This window comes from Uranotaenia lowii, chromosome 2 (assembly GCF_029784155.1).
Source record: "Uranotaenia lowii strain MFRU-FL chromosome 2, ASM2978415v1, whole genome shotgun sequence".
Taxonomy (NCBI): domain Eukaryota; kingdom Metazoa; phylum Arthropoda; class Insecta; order Diptera; family Culicidae; genus Uranotaenia; species Uranotaenia lowii.
The window spans coordinates 4,303,127-4,320,806 of NC_073692.1; the positions used below are offsets into that span (position 1 = coordinate 4,303,127).

The 17,680-nt window shown below is 36.5% G+C and overlaps 1 protein-coding gene across 3 annotated transcripts; it reads right to left on the reverse strand.

Annotated features, from left to right (window-relative positions):
- Positions 1 to 62: 62 nt before the first annotated feature.
- On the reverse strand, positions 63 to 15,883 carry LOC129747385 (homeotic protein spalt-major-like). Of its 3 annotated transcripts, none has more exons than XM_055741574.1 (5): positions 14,879 to 15,883; positions 5,602 to 6,496; positions 3,211 to 5,411; positions 2,989 to 3,128; positions 63 to 1,864 (listed from the first exon to the last, which is right to left on the reverse strand). In XM_055741574.1, exons 1-5 carry the CDS (start codon positions 14,937 to 14,939, stop codon positions 1,415 to 1,417), a joined length of 3,747 nt encoding a protein of 1,248 aa, XP_055597549.1. In that variant the 5' UTR covers positions 14,940 to 15,883; the 3' UTR covers positions 63 to 1,414. The 3 variants fall into 3 exon arrangements, 2 of the variants coding, with proteins under 2 accessions (XP_055597549.1, XP_055597551.1); XR_008737500.1 differs by having other exon boundaries at positions 1,727 to 1,864; positions 2,989 to 3,147; XM_055741576.1 differs by lacking the exon at positions 2,989 to 3,128 and having other exon boundaries at positions 1,691 to 1,864.
- Positions 15,884 to 17,680: the final 1,797 nt, after the last annotated feature.

The window sequence follows — 17,680 nt, forward strand, 5'->3', positions numbered from 1 at the left end:
CCTTTTGGATAAATTTCGATATGTTAATAAGAAATTAAGCACACATTTACTCATTTTCTGGTGGTTGTATATTATTTTGTCATTCAGTTTTGTCATTTCATACAGAATTTCCAATAAAAACAGTTGCATAAAAATTAAACATAAATACCTAATATAATTTTCCATAACATAAATTATCACAAAAAAAGTTTTTAAATTACATGATTCCTGGTATACTTCACTACAAAAATCGAGTATGATAAAGATGAACTAAAGGATGGAACTATCAATAGTACCTAGTAGTGCTGACAGGGAACTTAATGCAAATGTTTACTTTTATATTCTTTCTTTTAATTTCAATTAAATTTAAACTATCTGTCTGATTTTGATTTGTTTTATTTTGTAACGTTTTTATCCCATTCACGAGATATCATATGCATCAAAATGAATTTACATGTATCTCTTCCCTTATTTGTATCCATCATTTGCTATACAAATACAAATAGTTGCTCATGTTTTGTATAACCTACTATAAATAATGATTTGATTTAGACTTTTATAAAGCATAATGAAATATTAAATGTATTTTCATAGGTACATACATACAGCGACACACTCACATACAGTACTTTGAAGGAGCTCCTAGGCCCAACTTTTAGTTATAGGTTATTTTTGTGTCTATACAAAACAATAGCTTACAGTTAGTTTTTTTCGCAGTGTTTAAAATAGATATCCAATGGTGACAAGCAAAGTAACTCCAAGCGTACTTTACCTGTCGGTCTTTCGTGTTATTATTTTGCACTTTACTCCACAACAGATAGAGGGTCAAATACTAGGTTCACAGAAACTAATTTTCGGTTTTGTTTGTTTGCAGTCTCAGCTTGTGTGGGATTTATGTTATGCTACATCATTGGTTTATAGCGTTTAATTAATCTTACCGTTCAACTGATTTTCTTGTCAGGTATATCACACCAATTTATAAAACAACAAAGGTCTTATATCCTTGATCGTACATTGCCCCTACTTGCATAGCAGTCCCATATTGTTAGCTATTCCTATCAATATGGGACTGTTATACGAATAAGAGCAGCATAGATCTCCTGTAGGTTTTCCAAACCCTCCTCTACATTGAACTTTCTCTTCTCTTAACGAAAAGATGGGATTCTTTCGTTGCATTCTGAATGTTCAACTCATCTACATCTTAAATTTCGGTTGATATGTTACAATTTTTACAAAATAAATTTTCCATTGTCGTTTTACAATACAAATTCGGGTTACCTTCATCAAAAGAACGAAGAGTGGGATTGTTACTGAGATCGCACATTTGATTATTTATTGCGGATTCAATCTTTGTTTTGCCATGCTTCTTAATAAATTCCCTTAACACTCAAAAATCTATCTTTTCGGCAACCGAAGCATTCCTAGCGAAAGATTATCAACTTGCAGCTATATTCTCCGGCATCTCTTTCAGCTTTTGGCACCAATTTTTGATGTCCACATCTTTGTTTGTGAATTGTTGATAGTTATTATTTGAAGTGTTCTCGGTTGTTCTCAAATGTAAGCCGTTGGAACTATTATCGTCGATAGAGTGTTCTTTCTCTTGTTTCACCAAGGCAGTCGGAGGACCATCGTAGCTGCCGGATAAGGACCGTTCACGGGTTTGTTCGCCTGAATAAGGTGAGTAATCGTCTGCCGTATCCATCATCGATGCTGGAGAATGTGATAATCCGAAGCGGCTATTGTTAATCGCACCACCGGAACTATTTCCTGAGACGTTCGAATCTTGCGGCGGAGTTTGCGTACGTGATTCATCCCCTGAGTTACCGACAGAGTTGCCAAACATATCACGGATCTTGTGAGTGAGCATGTGCTGTTTCATATTTCCCTGTAAAACGAGCAAATATTCTCCGTCAAAAAGCAGTCGAAATGCTTGCAATCATCAAAATTTTCATCTACCGTTTTAGTTAGTCGAATTATCTAATGATTAATATGGTCAATCAGTTACCGAGAGTAGAAACAAACAAACAGATAATTTGTTATGTAAAAAATCATTCCAACTTAGATATAAAATTAGCATGACTACGTTTTTCATACAGCGATTCGCACTCGTCAACTGAAGTGAAAGGGAAAGCAATGCCATCCTAAAGTGGATGAGCAAAAAAAATACAACTGCACTAGATACTTGTCTATGCTATTCAATTAGTTCAATTTGCATTGGGTTAAAGGTATAGGCTCTCAGCTTAAGTATTTTGTATTATTAATAGAATAGCAAATCATCGAATGTTTAAGGTTTATTTAGCGCTGCTGCAAGCAAATTAAAAGATAAAAAATCGATTGAAAACATGTTGAAATTAAAATAAAGCATTATGTCAATAGCACTTGCATCGAGTTTAATTGTGTTAAAATGTCAATGAGCGCAGGCATGAGGAAATCAATGACAAAAAATGCTCAACGCATCAACTGCAAAGCTATCGTTATCGTATAAGATATAGCGAGAATTTGGTTCTATTTTTAACAAATTACAGAAAATTTGGTATTGTACTCGTTTGGTACGTTGTCTCAAGCCATGGTTTTTTTTTTCAGCGCATTTCTGCATTACTCATCATGTGAAAAGAAATTCAAACCTTTTCAATCGATCCTTATGTTTTTCTTCTTGAAAGTGTTTTTCAGAAAAAAAGATCGTTTCTCATTTTTGAATGAACGATGAGAAATTGGTCGATAAATAACTGGGTTTGATTTATGAAATTAATTTTCAAATAAGCCATACAAAAAACACTCAGTCAAAGATGCTTTCCACTTGCTTTCTACGTAATTAAGGATTTTTACTCTACCAATCAGGGGACTCAAATAAAGAATACAAAGAAAACCAAACTATAATCACAGTGAAGAAAACACAGATAAATTTGGAATTTTGAATACCACAGAGTCAAGTTTAGAGGAAACTAATAAATCACTTATACAAAATAGGAGGGCGATGAAAAACCGGGAAATTAATAATCAAATTTTTACCTTTGTAGAAAATCCTCGATCGCAGATTGTACATTTGAATGGGCGCTCCTTCGTATGGCTTCGGTAATGAATTTCAAGCGCGGAATTACAAGCAAAAGTTTTAAAGCAAATATTACAAGTTGTTGTGTTTCCACGTACGCCTACAATTAATCAAATTTTCTGTAATAGAGATCTATTGTTCTGAAAATATATGTAAAGTCTACTTCTAAGGTGATCACTTACCAAACAATCCGAACGGCGGCATATTGGAACCAGGAGGCACGATAGGAACACTTCCAAGAAATGGAGGTCGATTGATGAACGGTGGAAACTGTGGCATTCCAAGAAAGGGAGGTCCATAGGGAAATGCGACAGCTGCAGCACTAGCAGCGGCCGCTCTACCCAGAACGCCTAGCTGTTCGTTTCCTGTTGTGGGTGGCGTGGACATGGGTGATCTGTTCGATAACATCGACGAAACCGATCCGATGGGGCTCGATGGCCGCAATCGTTTAGCCTCTGATGAGTTTGGACTTGCAGAGGCCGAATCGCGAGAGAAATCCTCACTCGGTAATGACCGCACTGATAGGCGCTGCAGATTCATTGCACGTAAGTCCTCTACCTGGCTCTCGATGGCTGGCGATGTCAGGCCCGATTTAACTTTCGATTTATCGTCCATCGTCGGCACCTTGGGGGACGATTTTCCTTCACTAGTTTCCTGATCATTTTCCTCGTCCGAATGTTCCAGCATTCTTTTGTTTTGATTCTGATGAGGGAACTCGCCTAACCGCAATCCGAAAGGATTAAGGCGCATATCATGTCCTTCAAACTCTTTTATTTCCGCCGCTTTGATTTGATCGGGTGTCAAGTCGGTCATTTCACCGGTGTGCAGACGGATGTGCTGCTGAAGGACGAATATGTTGGAAAATTTCTGATGACACACCGGACACTGATGGAGCGTTCGCATCGGGGGTTTTATCCTGTGCACACTCATGTGGGTCTTAAGATTACCTTTGGTTGTGAATGACCGACCGCAAATTTTACAACGGAACGGACGCTCTCCGGTATGAACCCGGTAATGCATTTGAAGTGCACTTCGGCAGGATAAAACTTTTTTGCAGACCAAACACTGATTTGGTTCAGTATTTTTGTTATCTAAATTATCTACCAATTCCTGGAGTTTTGAGGTTTCCGAGGATATTTCAATGAAGTTTTCCCACGAACTGTCATTACTGTCTGGCCTCGGTAAATGAGCTGAGTAAAATGATGGATCTAGTACCGTATCTTGGTAGAGCGATCCGGATGACGAACTTGATGGAGGTGAAACAGATGGTACCGTCGCTAGATTTTCAACAGAATTATTTTTCAATTTGAGAGGAAAATCTTTCTCACTGGTAGTGCTATTATTCAGTTCTTTTTCCTGCTCGGCTTCTTCCTTGTCGGCGGCCTTCGGTACAGTTTTCGAAGATTTTTCCGACAGATCCAAGGATTCCTCCATCGGTTCCTGTTTAATGCAGTGAGGTGATTCATGAATCACTACTTCGGGTGATAATCGCATCTCTGGCGTAGGTTCTCTTGGTGGATCCGGTTTTCGCACCTGAGATAAATCTACAGGATTTCGCGATGGTTCACTAATAGCATTGTTGAACATTTCTAGGGGAGGCCTAGGCATGTAGAAATCCGAGAAGAAGCCTCTTGGTGGAAATGGCCTCGAGTCTAGAGGAGAAAATTGTGGTGGAGGTGGACCGGGAGGGGCTATTGAACCAGGGGCAGGTTGCGATTGGTGTTGTTGTTGCTGCTGCTGTTGCTCTTTAAGAGCTTCTTGCGGAATCAGTGGAGGGAAATATTTGTCCAAATGCTCAGGCACTGGATTTGGATTCATTGGTATGTGAGGATATTTGTCCGAATGTCGCTGAAAATGTACCTTCAGATTGCCTTTAGTGGTAAATCGACTCCCGCAAATATTGCACTTGTAAGGTCTTTCTCCGGTATGTGATCGTATGTGAATCTGTAACGAAGAGTCGGATCCGAAAATTTTGCCACAATACCGACAACGGTGCTTGAATAGGGCAGCATCACTTCGACCATTGGGCGATGATTTATCATTAGCAAACGCAAGCTCATCCAGTAAATTGTTGGATAGAATGCCTTGAGAGGCTGAGTTTAGGACTTCTTGTGCTTTTTTCTCCAACATTGCTAACGAATTTGGTTCACCCATCATTAAAGGGGCATGATCGGTAATGATATTTGCTGCCAGGGATGAAAAGTTCGAGTCCTGATATGGTAAAATTTCATCCTTATCAGACGTTCCGCTTCGAGCGGTGGATGATATCGAAGGTGTGGTATGGCTCGAATTCGCACTACTAACCGCCACCGAAGATGGTAGCGTGACTGAACTGTCTAACATCGGTCGTTTGTCGACGAATGAATCGGCAAGTTTAGGTTTCCTAGTAGGGAAGGAACAGGAACAAGGAGGACAGAAGAAGAAAAACGAAATTTGAATCTTTCTCGTGCATCCGTACAGGTGAACACATGATTTTGTTTTTTTTAACTTACAAATTATTCCAGTATAAGTATTTTTAGATATTGAATAACTATTGAACTGGCATCGAATTGTCGAAACAAAAGAAAACTTACCTCAGTTCTTCCTCTGGAACGGGATGGATGATTGGACGATTTTCTGCGTTGGCCGCAGCTGCAGCCGCTGCTGCTGCGACTGCTGCCATTTGATAACTCTTACTATACGCATCCTCAATGCCTTCCTCTTCTATATCGTCCTCTTCCTCTTGCCGTTCAGGCTTCCTCAAATCCTGCGGTTCAGCTCTTTTACTCTGCTCATTATTGTTGTTATTATTGTTATTATTATTATGATGGTTGAATAACGAGTGATTACTGGAATCACTAAGTGACTCTTCCTTAGTCGTCTGTTTTCTCACTAACTGTGACTGTAAATGTTGTATCAACTGGAACTGCAAGAACTGTTGCTGCTGTAGAGTGAACAAGGCCGATTGTAATATAGCCAGGTTCTTCACCATGGCTTCATTATCCATATTGTTCGCCAACGCATTTGCAGTGAATTGAGCAATTGCATTCTGGAAGGCCTGTATGGACATTTGTCCCGGTGGTGGGAAGAATGCTGCCGGGTTAAAATCATTTGGCAATGTTGATTGCACACCAATTGGACTCTTGGCAGCAGCTGCAGCAGCGGCCGCAGCAATTGCAACCGCAGCCGCAGCCGTCGATCTTGGTGCCGACGGTTCATCAGTGGCCGATCCGTGGCCGGGCGTAGAACTGCGGTCGTGATGAAAATCAACCTTCTTGTCGGCATCCTCGGATCGACCTCCCTCCTCATCATTGTTATCTTCATCACTTAAATTATCCTCGTTATGCACAATCTCATCACGATTATGCTCTTGATGTCGCGTCACAAGATGATGATGGTGATCGTTCAACTTTTCCCGCTTGTCACAATCCTTCTCGGCGAATTCTTCCGACATTTTCGTAAGCAGTTTCACCGATGGCTCTTTCATATCTGCATCAGGCGAGGGAAAGAAAAACGAAAATTTGCGTTAGTCCTCGAGGCTGTGAGCAAATTTTTGTTTGCTTATTTGAATGGTATGAACAACGGACAGCATCATTAAGTTCAATCTTTTAAAAAATGACGCCGCTATTAATAATTAGAGATGATTATTTTTGAACAATCAGAATACACGTTTAATACATTCATGTAAAGAATAAGAAGGACAGCGGCTTGTTGTATTGAGTACAGGATCAATATTCTTAAAAATATTTGTATTTTTTAGACAATAAGCTCACTGATGTTATTAAATGGACTTTATTTTAATCCCCAATCATCACTCAACTGGCAGTTATCGACGATTAAAATATGCGTTCAATATGCGAGTGAGTATGGACCTGTTAAGCTCGATTGGTAAATAAACCATTATAGCATCCTACATAACCTAATACACGACTTGGATCGGTCACAATGCGATCTCTCAAGCCACAGTTGGAGCGTCCGATCAGTTTTCCACGCGCACGGCTTCTTCTCGGACGCTCAAACCCAAGATACCTATGTAAGTTGTTGAGTTGAGCCGAATGGACAAAACTGGTTTTCTTCTTCAGCGTGATGATGTGTATAAATTAACAGCACATGTCTGGGCACAGGCGCGCGCGCAACCCTCCTGAATATAGGTACACTAAAACCACTCGACTCAGTGCTTGTTGTATTTGTACGCGAGGACTTATAATCTTACATTAATAAGAGCTCGAATAAAAATCGCCAAAAGGAGAGATGCGTGCCTATCTATATGGGAAAGCTTCAAAAAGGAGCTCCGAAAAGATGAAAGCATAAAAACTGAAGATGATATAGAAACTTTAGAACATGATCGAACGACGTGCGGTAAATATTCAACCTCGAGCCAAAGAGATTTTCATACGCGAAGACGAAGACAACCTGGGCTGGTAATTGCGACCAGTGATTGCGTTACAACGAGATTTAAGCGAAGAAAAAAATATAAAAGTAACAACATGCATGGCTAAAAGTACGATAAGAGAAGAGTGTATGAATGCGAAAATGCAGAAAACTCGTCTCAATCGGAATGTCGAACGACCATCAATGGTTGCCGTTTTGGCGTTTTTGTATGGCAGTGTATGCAGTGGTGTGATCGCAAAACGGGTAAAAATCAAAATGGTTTCCAATTTTTTTTATTCTCCATACATTTTAGCCTGTCATATTGAAGATTGATCATGCGTATGTGCATATGGACACCAAAAGGAGTTCTCAAACTCCTGTTAGTAGCAATGTCTTTTGTCAGGATTCCGAGTAGGGTTTAAACTTTTACATGATACGGGATTTCAAACTTGAATATGTTTTACGGAATCAAATAAGAGTCACGCTTGAAATCATGCGATTTTGATACTTAAAATTTGCATGGTTTACTCTTATAATGCTAATGTTCGGCTTTATTAACTCATTGCGGATTAAATGTGTAATAAACTCAGAAGCATAACTCAAATGTAATATAGTTCATAATAAAACTTGTTTCTACAGAATTAAACGCAACACTTAACTTAAAGAAACTAATTCCTGTGGTTTCTGAGATATACCATGCCGAAATTTGATGCCCCACTGCTCGGATTTTTTTTTGCAGTCCTTAATGTGTTGAGACCTTTTTTTAAAAACATTGCGGCGAAAAAATCATACTTTACATTTTTTTAAAAGGAAATTAATCATATTGAGATTAAAAAATTTACGTGTAAGAAAATATTTTTTCAAACGAACACAAACACATACAGGATCTCAATGAAACTTAATGTTTTCTCGAAGATTCCTTTTTACTTAACTCTAATCGTACGTCTTCCGAAAATATGATGGCTAGCATCTTACAAATGCTAAAACCACCAACCCACAGAAAGTGTACTATGTATGCCATGCCACTGGCTACGACCATTTAATCACCGTGAGTTGTATTGTAAGTTAATTTAACGGCCTTATCGGTAAATGTTATGTTTTTTTAGTGAAAACATTTTAAGAATTGAAAATTACAGGCAGCAAGAATAATATGAACGATGTTGAAAATGAGCAAAAAACGAATTATGAGAAGAATTTTTATCACACACTAATTTTTTGTCCACCATGGAACAACTATGTTAGATAGGCTATGCCAGATAGAATTGACATTACCTTAACAAACACAGTTGTTAATAAAACTGGTCGGCCAAAAAAAGTATTAAATGGTTTTCGCAAAATTTGAGTTCAGTGCAACAGTTAGGCTATGAAACTTTTTGAACCAAAAAGTCTAATTTTCCATACCAATACAAACTTTGATTTTTTTTTGCTACAGCCCATTTCAAATCCTAGAGCCACTCAAATTTGCACAGTTTTTATTGGGTTCTAACGGAACCCAAAACCATTTGATACTTTTCAGCCCGATTCTGACCAGTCTAATGAAAAACTGTGTTAGTTCAGGTAATGTCAACTCTATCTTGCAATATTTAACCATTCTGGAAAAAATTCAGTATGTAATGAAATTGCTTTTCATAATTTGTTTTTCGCTCATTTTCAGCATCTTTCTTCGATAAGGCCGTTAAATTGACTTACAATAAAACTCACGGTGATTGATTATCTTCATAGATTCTTATTCTATAGATTCTTTTTTAATTTTTTTTAAATCTCGATATGTTCAATTTCGTTTTGAACAAATTTTGTATGGAAACTATTGCTTGTGCGATATTCGCTGATGCTTAAACATTTGAAGCAATTAAACCATTTTCTGTAACACTTTGTTACGTGCTCGACTTTCCACGTCACGACCGATTTTCATATGCCTCATTAATCAAGTCAAGTATATTTTACTGAAGCAACAAACAACTTGACCCATAGTAGCTACTTAAGTACTTTATAAATTTGATGTGTCAAAAAATTAACCTCAATTGCAGGGCTGAAATTATGCATTCACTCGTTGACTTCTCGTGGCTTCTTAAGTGCCACATATGACTCCACCCCGATATTTTTGTCACTGTCACGGTGTCAAAAAAAAAACGAACGCTCAGTAATAATAACAATAAAACTGCTACTCTTAAAACACAATAATGATGGTAGCTTGAGTGCTTTGGCTGGTCGGATTGCTGTATTTACTTTTAACAAGTATGCCAAATTTATGCATATGAAGAGTCGACGTGTGTGGATAACGAAATCAACAGAGCCTATACACATATTTGCCTAATATTTTATGAGAAAATGTGATACTGCTTCAGCCATTTACGTTGATTGTCGAAATTTTTAGATTTTTAGGGACTCAAGCACGAGAATTTTCGAATTTCTCCGCCTAATTTTTCCTTAATGATGAATTCAAGAATAATTAGAATGATTCCGTCGGCTGTTTTTTTTTGTTCCAAAAAATGAAAACGCAAAAATGATCCATTCTATACCTGAGGAACTGGAACGTGTTGTAATTGTCCGAATATTTGAGATATCATGGAAAAAATGCATACATATCTACTGCTTTCATGAAATAACTTCAAGAATGCATATCGGACCTAATCCAATTGCGAATTGTTTATGTTACCTTTAGAACGCGACCAACACGTTACTCTTCTTTTTTGTACTATATTTTGCAAGGCAAAACAAATTTCATAGTTTCAAGATATAACAGCAATGTATCCTCGAAAAATCTGCATTTTTGTATGGAATATATGTTGTTTACTGATCACGCACAATGTTCAAGGCTATAGAACTAGGCTCAAGCATAAACTATGGAGGTTTTGTTTCTTAAAAAACGCGGCACCTCACGGTTTCTCTCATTATTAGAGGTTGTTCGCTGGCCCAGGTTCGACTGTATTCGATACTAGCTAAAACACAGTATCTGGATTAAAAGGAAATCATCGATTAGCTTGATAATTCTCAACATTTTTAGTGCCTATGTCTCAATAGCTGATTTTGGAAGATTTTGGCGTTCTAAATTCAAAACATTTGTCAGACTTTGTCTATAACCACTTTTGGTGATATATCAAAGATTCAATTTGGTTTAAATCAACTTTGAAATATCGTCAAAACTTCCGTTTTTCGCAGATTTGGAAAAAATTATCAAAAAAAATATCAATAACTTATTTCACAGAATAACTGGCGGTCTCCGGAAAAGCTTATTATTGAGTCGAAATCTTTATTTTCAAAATATTGATAAAGTTCTATAGCTATGTAAAAAATCTGCAAAAATGTGTTTTATGTGTTTAATAACCTATTTCAAAAGTTTTCCCGAAATCCAGAACTGATAGAAAAAAAGTAAATGAATATTTGCAATCAGCGCCCCAAACTAAGTCAAAATAAGATCTTATATTCTTTAAATCTAGGAAATTTCGATTTTTTTTTGCCATGAGTTAATGGCTTGTAGATACTGTGTTATTAAGAACAAGTATTTTTCGTAATGTTATTCAAAAGATTTCAGAAATTTTTTTTTCTCCATACTCTCATTCAATTTATTAAAACATCAAGCGCCACAGGAATTTTACTCACTCATTAGGCGTCAAATTTTCATTGATATCTGCAACATTTTTAGTTTAATATAATTGATCTTGTGCATTGGAAACTTATAGAAGTATACATTTTTTTGATAAAAAAAAACGAAAATGTATTAAACGAAACCTTTTAACTATCTTTTTGCATCTTAATTTTACTTTTATTGGTTTAATTTTTGGTGTTCAAAAAACTCTTTCGGTAATTAATTAGCTACAAATCAAAATTTGCAAAGAAACCTTTATATTTAAAAAAAACAGGAACGCTATCCGAATACCAATATAACTAGAGTATTTTTCAGTTGAAACAGTTTGCACAAAAACTAACTGTAGCCAAAGAAAAGGATTATTTTAATCCTCAATAAATGTAAAATGCGAATTTTGAGTAATAAACATAAAAGTTTTGAAAACAGTATATGTTGTAACGAACTAATTCTCAGGTATTATTGTCATAGAATTGTACACGCATTAACATGATTGGATTAATGAAATATAAGTAACATATATTTTATTTATGTTTTCACATGGTTTTCTGTCTCACGACATAACCTGATGAACAATATTCCTCCTGTCGTAGAGCAGATTTTTACCACAAAATATGTAATCGAGAAAAATAACCCAAATGGGTTAAACATCGCATAAATCAAGGAAGAATGACTATAATGGGTTATATTCCAATAAAAAAGGAAAAAAAAATAATGTACATAGCATATTCATATCAAATATCAAGTCTAAGTAGCCAAATTGCGCTAAACAAAGCTGAAAAAATTTAATATGTATCAACATGTTTTATGTTGCTTAAACCGACGATATTCATTTAAATTCATACGTGCAACGTTAAAAGAAAGCGTTATCGAATTCTCACCAATAAAAATCGTTGCCGCGCATAACACGTAAGAAAAAATCAACTTGTTTTTCGGCTCATTTCGCTAGTCAATGAGTCGCACTATTTCCGCATCATATTTCTAGATACATTGAATTTGAAAAAATTCAATTTACTTCAATAAACTGTCGAGAGTTTAAAAAAAATCCATCGTAAAGATTGAGACTCCTATTGCGAGAAAATGTCTGACGTCGATAATATTTTCGGTGGATTTTTCGTGTTTTGTTGCCACCGCATAACGCGAACATACAAATATCCTAGGCACAGGATACAAATATTACCATTCCTTACATGTGTTTTCCATAGAAAACAAACAGGATAAAAATATTACCATTCCTTACATGTGTTTTCCATAGAAAACAAACCATTCTATCATTGTGTACAGTTTTTTTTTTTAATTCTCGATGTATGTACATTAGACCGCTACAAGCTTTGTATGGAAATTTAAAATTTTGCAAGCGATTGATTGAGTCCTGAAAACGAATTTTGATGTTGTGTGGATATTTGAATGGTGAAACTAAATTATCCATCCAAAACTCACAGATGCATCGAAAGTTTTTTTAAAATCGCTTTGGATTTTAAATATTCCCTAAATACAATTGTGCGTTTTATGTGAATAAACCACAAACCTTACCCGATCAGGAGATAAGGAACTTAAACATAACTCAATGAGATATTTATATCTTTTTCAGTAAGAATATTGTTCTCATAATTTTCGACTTTTAGTTTCTTGAATCTTGGTTATATCTTATTTTGATTGGCATTCTTGAATAGCATTGAACTCACTTTCAAAGATAAAGAATTTGTTTCAAATTGTTATAATATATTATAACCGTATCTTATTTTGATATGCATATAACTTTCCATGAAACACGGACATCGAAGTCGACGGCCCAAACCGTACTTTAATGTGTTTCGCTCAGCAGATTCATAAAATTGAATCAAATTTTTGGGATACCAAAAATGGAGCAAGATTTTAGCAAATAGTGTGGGTTACTGACATTCCACTAGAAATTTTTCTCGAAGCATCTTGATAAGTTACAATTTTGATAGGATTTGTTCTGCCTAATATCAAACTATGCTATCTGAACCAGATATAATCTTGAAAGGAGCATATCAAAAACTGATATAATTTAGCTATCAGCTATGCTATGTTTAAGCTTAGCTATGTTTAAGCTTAGCTATGTTTAAGCTTAGCTATGTTTAATTTTAAAACAGTTATTACTTCTTTATGAAATACTAAGGTTCATTTCAAATTTTACACAGATTCTTAGTGATTCAAAAGGTATAGAAAAACATATGGGAACAGAAAGTCATTTTTGCAGCGGTCTTATGTATATAAATATATGTATAATGTTTTTCGGTACTAAAAAGGATAGGTGTGGTAGAAGGATATTTCCGGTGTGCTCAGTTTGTCTTCACCCTTCCAAGATTGGCTTTTTCAAAAAACTCATTAACCAGATCTGATTTTTGGTTCTTGTATATCATTTCATTAATTTAAAATGAAAAAGAATATCAATATCAATTGATTTAATGAGATTGAAAAAAAATGATGATGATATTTTGTTTGTCAAAATGTTCCATAAGCTTATGTTGAATCAATTGATTGACATAAAAATCATATCACCTTGAACATTTTTCTGTATTTTCAAAACAACATATATGCTGTTGTTCCAATAGTTTTATTGATATGCATTAGTTTTAGTTCATCGTTGAAGAGCGTAGATATTGAATCAAATCAATCGAATTTCCTGTTATACCGGTATACCGTGGTTGAATTAAAAGGAATCTTTCGATTGCTTTGATTCAGTTAAATCATTCAACCAAGTAGGCTCACAACACAACAGAGCGTAGAAGCTGCTAATTTCAGTCCGAAAGGTTTAGATTTTTCAACAAATCTTGATTTTAAAGTAGTCGATGAATGCGGGAATTCATCGACTTCTTTGAAATCATACTTTCATTCAGCCAAGAGGCTCTTCAAACCTTCTTTTTGAATATAAGTAACAAATCTTGTTTATTAGATACAAATAAGTAGCGTATGTCTTTAAAATCACTATCATTAGCACGATTCGCAGTCAACTATACCTACGTTATTGATGTTAAGTTATTTATTAAGCTTCTTTAATGCGTACTAATTGCTACCTTCATTTTTTGCGTTTGCTTGAACACATCTAATATTGTGCATTTCTATGATTTTAATCACCAATGATGATCTGCCCTTATAAGCACCCGATCAGGAGAGCATATAAAAATAATCGCTCAAACATATCCCAACTATGGCTTAAGGTATAGTTCAGTTGGCAAGTCAGATGCTTCCTGAGCCGATGTCTGCGAGTTCGAGCACAAGAGTAAACACGGAACACAGTTGTACCGGATAAATTTTTTAATATCTGTTCACCAAATGCAACGTTGATAAAAAGTCGCGAATGCAATAGATATGGTAAAACGATTATAATCCAAACAAAAAAAAATCTCAACTTGAAATTTATCATATCCAGTTATTTTAAAAGTTGTACTCAAAGTTTGTGATTTGAAGTTTCTCCAATCTGGATTGAATCCTTTTAAGATTGATGTACTTGATTCTGAATCAATTCATTTTGAACGTTGATTAAAATTTATTCCAGATTGATATAACATATTATAATTCAATCTTAGTCTGATATGCCTACAACAGTTCATGAAACACGGACATCGAAGTCAACAGTCCAAACCGGAATACAACTGGTTTTAAAAATTGGATAAATATTTGAGTTGGGCGCCCTTTAAGCGAATGATGCGGCTAATTGGCATTCCCCTAGAAATGATTATAGCTCACATATCTTGATAAGTTATATTTGTATAGCTATTGTTCCAAATTGTTAAGCTACCATCGTACAGATTTTTGATATATTACGAGATATTCCAAGTCCACCTTGTATGGTATAACATTATGCCGTCGGTGTTCTTTTGGTTATTTACGGTGTCTTTCACCGAGTTTCGATACGATGATCACTAATAAAAGATCCAAAATTCAATTACCTTCGTCATCATTTGGATCATCCTTAACTTTTGAGTATCCAACAGAGTCGACCTGAATCATTTCTGCTCACAATGTCCGGCACAGTGTTGCCTCGATGCACTTTTATTGATTGAACTTCTAACACTCTTTTGACATATTTAATGCTATCAAAAACTTATTCCTCAACATGATAGCTTTTTCCCACTGATTGAAAGCTGTTATTTTTCCTTGGATTATTCTCTAATCACTTGTTTTCCGAAACCATAGCACCGGTGCCCAGCAAAATCTGTACACAGTGTGTTTTATCGCCAGCTCACATCCTCAATCACTTCCGAATAAGCGTGCAAAACACATAACGGTTCGACGATCCACTGCACACTAAATCGCCATTATTAACATTATTAGAATAGAGTCGTTGGCAATGCTTATGCGTTGTGTTTAGAGTTAGGTACATAGATAGGTGATGTGAGATGATGGTCACCAGGATTGAATATAGAAGTTGAAAAAAATCACTCGCTGACGTTTGTGGTTACCGACCACATCATTCAACAATCAACGCGCTACTGCTGATTAAACTATATGCTAAGCAACCTATCTCTGGTCGATAAGTCAAAATCGATCGAATTCGTGACAGATACATAGAAGGCTATGGGAGGCTGAACCGAAAGAGAGGGAGTGAGAGCATATGCCCGCTTTGTGTATGATGGACGAGCCGATAAAAGCACAAATAGTTTTACACTTCACCCGTGTGTTCACTGCCGTTCCAATCTCTGTGGCCGGGAAATCTGTTCCTCTATTTCCACCTTATTTTTCAACAGTTAGTTGGTGGTATTGTTTTTCTTTTCTACTTTCGTGACATCGAAATCTCTCGTAAGTAGTAAAAATATGCTCTCCCGCAGCTATCGAGCAATACACACTAGACGGGTCGTTCCAAACGAAGATCGCGTTTCCGTAAACTACAAAACATCACTAAACAAACGTTCACATAATATCGACAAAGGAACCAATTACTTGCACCGGACGACGATAGCGCAAAGACTGCTCTGATCTCAGCTCTTCTGCTACCAACACACCAGCCTACTACGTTCGAATCCATCGGAATATGCTTCATCCCCACCCAAATTCAATTCCATCCCCTCCATTGATTGTAGCGACTGACTTTTCGTTTGTATGCTACATCACACTTCGATCCATACTATGCTTGGAAAACTCACCAATACTATTCCGTACACCTCGTCTTGTACGCTCGCCCAGACGAAGAATTAAGAGGAAATGAGAAAAACTCCCCTCAAAAGGTTTCGCTGTGTTAGATGCGAAATGCAACTTCAACTGAACGCTAGTAAGTTACAGCAGAAGAAATTGTATGTAGCGCATTTTCCGATCCGTTCTCTGTTAGACGGCGAAAAACTACCGTCAAGTTTGTCTGTGTCTTCCGTATGACCCTCGTCGGTGTTTGGCTTTTACACGTATAGGACAATGGCATACACGAATCATAAATATACTTATGGAAAACCCCAAGAGCAAAAGTATTCTTACAAATCCATCAGAAGACCATCGCCACCACCCCCGTCTTTAGTCCTCGTCAGTCGTCGTCGTCGTCGTTGTTCATAAAGCATAAACATAAAAAATAATCCACGACACCCACTTCCTCACAACAACTTGGTCGCGAACATGGCTTCGCAGGATTCCAGCTTGGGGTATCGGGTCGGGAGGCATATGTTGTCGAAATGGTCAGATACGGAGGAACCCATAACAGAAAAGGACAAAGTCCGGTGGATTCTCGTAATTTTTCTTCACAGGCCACAAACGAACCTGAAGGAAAACGCGAGCAGTCTTCCAAGGTGCACCAATAACCAATACACAGCGCCACCGTCAGATTTCATACATTGCAGTCGACCTTTACGATTATTACCTCACGACGAGTGAACGAGAGTGAGTACGAGCGATGCTAACTTCTTGTATGTATGCGTTCAGCTGAGTAACAGAAAGAGGGAGAGAAGCAAAAGATATCATAAACAATTTATCATTATGACAGAAGGTGGAGTCATTTTGATAATTTTGCTTTATTATTAATATACACTTGGAAAAAAGGAGGAACTTCGGAGAGGTAACAGTGTGTAAGTGAGTTTGAGAATGCGCGTTTGCAATAAAAAAATACCTACATGTAAATAGTGATCAACAACGAAAGGGGTTGATCATTGGGGGTTGAGAATAGTTTTAAAAATTATAATATCTCCGTTGATTGGAAGATTCAAGATGTATGTAATTGTGGTTCGAGTGAAATAATTAAAGATTATATGCATCTGAGCTGCTTACCTACCTGTCTTGAATTTGTTAGGATATTTGTCTTCTGGAATCCTAGAGTTTTACACCCATTACCGAGATAGGAATCGAAAAGAATTCTAAATTTTCGATTTTAAGGGGCATTTTCACATCAAATGATTGATCGTTTAATTTTTCTGCTAACGTTTCAACCATTATTATTCTTGGGCTCACTATTAAATAACTCATCTGTGATACTGAGCGAAAATTGGCTGTTGCCGAAATGCGTCATAAATAACCGTTGAAACGACAGCAGGATACTCAAATGGATCTCCGATGCTCCACAAACACGATCGACCGTTATTGAGGCAGACGACGAGCGAGATATAAAATGGACGTATAAAAAATGGAATAACCGAGAATGTGAAATATAATTTTTCCTTTTTATTTCACGTCAAAATTTGATACAGCGAGGGAACCAAGAGAATTATGGGTGTCATTGTAGAGTTCAACAGATTTTTATTCAATTGGCACCATCATTGTGGTTGGGATATTTTTTT